The 6,015-nt window shown below is 33.3% G+C and overlaps 1 protein-coding gene across 1 annotated transcript in view; it reads right to left on the bottom strand.

Annotated features, from left to right (window-relative positions):
* Positions 1–4,635: 4,635 nt before the first annotated feature.
* The window catches only part of LOC111510741 (para-nitrobenzyl esterase), a 38,200-nt gene continuing 36,820 nt past the window's right edge, over positions 4,636–6,015 (bottom strand). Inside the window, exon 11 of the mRNA XM_074183423.1 lies at positions 4,636–4,933. Within this exon, the coding sequence (XP_074039524.1) occupies positions 4,753–4,933 (181 nt within the window). The 3' untranslated portion in view covers positions 4,636–4,752. The remainder of the gene's footprint in view (positions 4,934–6,015) is intronic.

Below are 6,015 nucleotides of genomic sequence, written 5' to 3'. Positions count from 1 at the left end.
CTAACATATTCTGTCAATGTGGATAGTCAACCTAATGTACTTGTACTCATATATTCCAATAGCACTCCATCAAATAATAAATTTCGAATGTCAATAATATAATTTGATAGGTTGCAATGAAAATTTGGCTTCATTTCATTGGGTTAAAATAGGTGTGAGACAAAAGAAACAATCGAGGGTTGCAGTTTACACGCATATAGACTCACATTTCATATCTGCCTATTTACCTACGTGTCAACATAGATGTAGAACATTTCAGTAGTTTCATTAGCTTCAACTTCTCATTCCTAAGATTATCACACACAATCATACGCATCGAACTTTTTGAATGAAAAATTTTCAAATGTCATCAGTTATAAGCGATAAAGTAATCACATGTTTTCTGATGATGAATCAATTTATCATCGAGAAAACGAAGAAAATACATGATACATCATATTTTACGATATTTCCTGTATTCCTCGAAAACAAAATTTTTTTTCCCTCATATGCTACAAGCAATGAACACCAGGTGAGTTTTTTGAAATCTACATTTTGGTCTGGACAAGTTTCACAGCACTGACTATCTGGTCACCCTTCCCATGATCGCGATCAAAGACCTCCAGTCAGTTGGTTCGGTGATGAATTGCCCTATAAGAGGGAAATCCTCTCAAACATCAGGGTTGTCCAAAATGCTAGGAAAGATTTGGTAACCGAAAAAATCTTCAAAACATTACGCAAAGATTACAAAAAGTCTATACAACTGGCAAAACGAGAATCGTATGAAAGTTTTTTGATATGTTCTCCAAATATCAGTAGATATACTTGGAGGATCATCAATTATGAATGTAATAGGAGACCTTCAAGAAAGGTTGATACACCGCATTCGGAGAACGACTTCAATGATTATTTTGTTGACATTGTAGATTATCTCATTTCATTTCTTCCTGTAGTGAATTATGAAGCGACAGATTTCTTGAAAAATCTTGAAACACCATTTAACTCCTTCATATTGTTCCCCACGACCACGAGGGAAGTAATGGAAAGTATCCAGTCTCTCAAGAACTCCAATTGTTCGGACAATTTTGAGCTAACAGTAGAATCATCAAAAGTATTGCCAATATGATTGCGTACCCATTATCCCTATTAAAAAATGAATGTTTTTCTCATGGGGTTTTTCCTGCAATATTAAAAAAATCTGTAGTCCTACCTCTTTTTAAAAAAGGAGACCCTCATATTATTGACAACTTTCGACCTATTTCAATAAAACCTATACTTGGAAAAGTTATCGAGGTAATTGTCAAAAGCAGATTAATAGCATACTTGGAAGCTAATTCTCTTTTCTGCCCTGGACAATTTGCGTATAGAAAGGGTAAGTCCACAATCGATGCTTTTTTTAATATCATATCCAGTATAGTGATAGGTTTTAAGGAGGGCAGACATTCATTCATAACGTTGTGCGATCTATCGAAGGCATTTGATTGTGCTTCGCATAATATTCCTCTTAAGAAACTTTCCTATTATGGTATCCGCGGACTGTCCCTTAAATTCTTTGAATTCTATTTGCACAATAGATCACAGTGTGTATCATTACATGGGATTAAATCGAATTCGAAATCTGTCAAACATGGTGTGCCACAGGGTTCTGTACTGAGACCAATCTTGTTTATAATATATATAAATGACCTGTACTACCACATACTTCCTAAAAAATGTTTTTTTTTGCGGATGATACCACTTTGGTGGACTGTCACGGTAGTGTTAATGATTTGAGTGTTTCTGCCAACGCCACCATGAAGTCTGCAAGTAACTGGTTTGTTCCAAATATATTTCTCCTTAATGAGGCTAAAAATCAATATCTTATAATTTCCACAAATACGTATTTAACCTCGAGTAAAAGTGTTAAGCTACTGGGCGTTCATATAGACGACAGATTGAACTGGTCATATCATGTTGACAAACTGGCCAAGAAATTATCGAGTGCAATATTTATGATTCGTAGACTGAAGGATTTCGCCGGTATCAGAGCGGTCAAATCTTCGTACTTCGGACTCTTCCATAGTCACATGGTATATGGCATAGTGTAGTGGGGGGATCCTTGTCATTGCAAACAAATTTTTATATTGCAAAAAAGAGTTATACATCTAATATCTAATGCCAACTTTAAAGATTATTGTCGCCCACTTTTTATTCATCTCAAAATTATGCCGCTCCCTACAGCTTTTGTATATGAAACATTGATTAAAATTCATAAAAATAAATCAAAATAGACTTTACAATCGCAACAACATGAATATCCTACAAGATCAGAAAATCTGATAAGAACTGAAAGATTCAGACTGAGCACCTCACAAAATAATTCATTGAATTTGAAATTCTATAATAAGTTACCATGTCACATAAAACAACTCAGTTTCTACTGTTTCAAGCAAAAACTGAATCACTGTTTTTACTCTACAGATGAATACATGTTATACAACATAGATAATTCATGTGACTTTGAGTAAGTAACAATTGTTCTCATTTTTAACATTAGTTGATTGATTGTTTTCATTATTATGTACACTGTTCTGTTATACAAGCATTGTGATAGTTTATTTGTATATATGACGTCATATTTATAAATTTTTGTGTTTTGACTTGTTACAAATATTTGTTCAAATGTATCACGTAGCCAATAAACTATTCTATTCTATTCTATAGATTTTGTTTTCATGCTTCATCATAATACAGAAACAATTCATTCTCAACTCTTCTTGAGATCAACATTCCACTGATACGATGGGCTACAATCTATAATACATTTAATGAATATAATATTTTCATGAAACGATACTGCAACAATCATCAAAAACTGTTCAGAATAGTATTCGAATTACACTTCATTGTGAGATTCTTACTGGACCAAAGCAATACGTGTTTTACTATGCATTAGTTCCCCAGACGTATTCACTGTCCAGAGAAAATCCTTCAATGGAAATGTTACTCAAATATCAGATGGATTTCCACCAAGTATCAGCTAAACGAGAAAAATCTTTTCCCAAAGGATGAAATAACATATGAGTTGTTTTTTCAATGTGAAAAGCGATTCCACATTTTGAAACAATCTTTCGATAGAGGGCATGAGTTCAATCACGTTTGAAGAAGAAAGGTTTGGAACTTCATCTGTTGAAGTGCTTAAAGAATATATTAGAGAAGAAAGTGATACAAATCATGAAATTGGAAATCTTTCTAAAAGTACTGGGACCAAACATTTCCAAACAGAATACAAATTACAGATAAGTATGTCATATTTGAATAGTTACTTGTTGTCGCTGACAGTTACCACAAACTGAACTATGTTTAAAAAACACTGACAAAACAGCGAAACCTTTCAATAGGATTGTTCTGGTTCTCTGCCCGGACTGTTCCTAACAGTCAGAAAACAGTCACCCAACTGAATACTGAACAGTACAAACTGAGAACCAGAACAAACCTAATCTTTCCACCTGCTAACGGGACATTCCGTTGTTGACAAAAACAGTCATCAGCGACATAAAGTCTTCAAAATGTTTTCTGTTTTGACTACTCAAGTTTTTGTTGTATCAAAATCGATACAGGTGCTGTAATTGTTGTGGTTTTGTTCGTTTGGTGAAAATGCGCTTCAACAAATTCAGACGCTGCGCTTTCTGTTCCTGGATAAGCAAACTGATCGAAAGTAACTTTTAACGAACGAAGATATGATATTCAGTTCTGTTGATTACAAAACTATGATAGATATGAAAATGATCAACGACTGATACACACCGTTCTGGTAGATACTAGGAAAATTGAACTAGCAATTAATATAACGATAGGAATTATTTGTTTTGCGTTCATATTTATTCATATAACGTTTTGAACGGTCTCTTGTATTTCATTCATATGGATTACTTCTGTTAACTATAGAAACAATTTAACCAGCACATGGACATTACGCTTAGAGTGATTGAAACTGATTGGTGATTTACTGACTAGTCATAAAACCGATATGTTGGGTCGATCGGTCGAAAGTGGCGTACTGCGTATGCCGTGCGCCTAAAGATGTAACTAATTTTATCATTAGGTATTTCATCAATTTTTGTGTATAAATCCACGTTTTTGGTTATAAATGTGACTGTAGCTTTGTGTAGTGATCAGAAGCTGAAGTAGACGTCATTTATAGGTCCAGCAAAACATTGAATATTGCTCAAATGAGCAGTGAAGAGATTTACAGAATTCTGGAGGGCACCGATGATAACTTACAAATTCAAGGTGAATCTAATGGATCTGAAGTAGAGGAAATAGAAGAAAATGAGGACTGTGATGGCGATAATGAAAATAAGATACATGATATTGAAAACGATATGGATGAAAACTGCCAAGAAGTATCAGACGCAGATTATTTTAGAAAAAAAATTGAAGAAGAACCAAAGGAAATAAACAATTGCTTGATGAATTCGATGAATTCGAAAATACTATACTTCATTCTTGTGATGCACTATTTGGAACCTTTGGGGTAGTATTTAATATTACTGGAGTTTTTCCCAACACCAAATCGTTATTTTCAACACCTCGACACGTGTTTCGATCACCAATCTTCAAGAGGAAGATTGAACTCCAGTGATATACTATACTTCAGATAAAAAATTAAAGATGTATTTTCAAACAACTTTATTGACATTCCCTTCTGTCAAAACAACATATTGTATACAGAATGTTGGCAGGAGATACCTCATTCAACAATCAATTTATTATTTTTTTCATTCTAGTATTTCAGTATGTAGCTAACGGTGATGTTATGTACTCATCGAATATATTTTTCACTTCATTATACTTTCTTGGGTTAGAACCGAAACTGAATGTATTATTGATATTCAAGTATATTGATGTGTCTGGTTCTAATTTTGGCCAGATCATATGCTGCAACAACGAGTCGTCCTCTGGTGTAGGATTCCTGAAAAAAAAATCATCAATTCAATGAAAAACTTGAGATGCTGAAAAATATGGTTGGAGTATCATATTACCACTCTCTGTAAAGAATACCGAAGAGGTAGTTGAAAATTATTGAGCTCCTGCTCGGACAGACATTAACACTTCACTACAATTTGACTTATCCAAACTGATGTGAATTGGTAGTTTTTATCAAATATACGAGTATGATGATATTGAATTGTTGATTCAAATTATCCAAACTGATGTGAATTGGTAGTTTTTATCAAATATACGAGTATGATGATATTGAATTGTTGATTCCTATACTCGCGGTATTGAAAAAACATTTTCCATATTGATTTTACGACATGTCTTTTATATCAAGAATTATCATCCACAAATTGCGGGAATTCAATCAATACAAGGTATCAAATATGCATATCAAATATGAAACGAAAAAATTAGTTTAGGAATGAACGAATTCTCGACTTTTAAAATGATGAAAACCAAGATAAATATATCTCAGTTGAATACCACCAATACATGAAGATCTTTGGAAAAATTTCCGAAGAAATAGCTATGAAAGTAGTCCTTAAAACAAGTCTGGAATTTACGAAATTAAATGTGAGGACTGTGATGCAAAATATTATGAACAAAGATCTATCAAAATAAGATATAAGGAACACTTATATGGAATTAGTTATTTTGTGGATGAGTCTTTCCTGGGCATTCGGTATTGTTCATCGCAGGATATTTCAAATGACATACTTTTTACAAGTCATAACATTTTTACCGAGAAACCAATTTTCCCGTTCACATACGCGGCCTGTTTCGGTAAAAAAGATTTTTTTCTGAATAATATTATACTCTTATTTTACAAGTTTTTCGCTATTAATGTTTGTATAGCGACAGTTGGCTGATAGAATGAGTTTATGTAGAATGCTGACTCATTCATTCGACATGTTTCAATAATATATCGTTTTTTAAAATGATAACATCGAAATACAGGTGAAATTCTTAACATTTGCAATCTGGCAACACTGTTCGCAAATCTCATTCTAAACCCTGTTCGATTGTCCCTCGTCATGAAAAGTTGTGGATAAC

The sequence above is a fragment of the Leptinotarsa decemlineata genome, unplaced genomic scaffold, assembly GCF_025532065.1.
Source record: "Leptinotarsa decemlineata unplaced genomic scaffold, Ldec_3_MD MMD2_tig00026340_RagTag_RagTag, whole genome shotgun sequence".
Taxonomy (NCBI): Eukaryota; Metazoa; Arthropoda; class Insecta; order Coleoptera; family Chrysomelidae; genus Leptinotarsa; species Leptinotarsa decemlineata.
The sequence above is the reverse complement of the archived record's forward strand: the minus strand, read 5'-3'. Positions and strand labels throughout refer to the sequence as shown.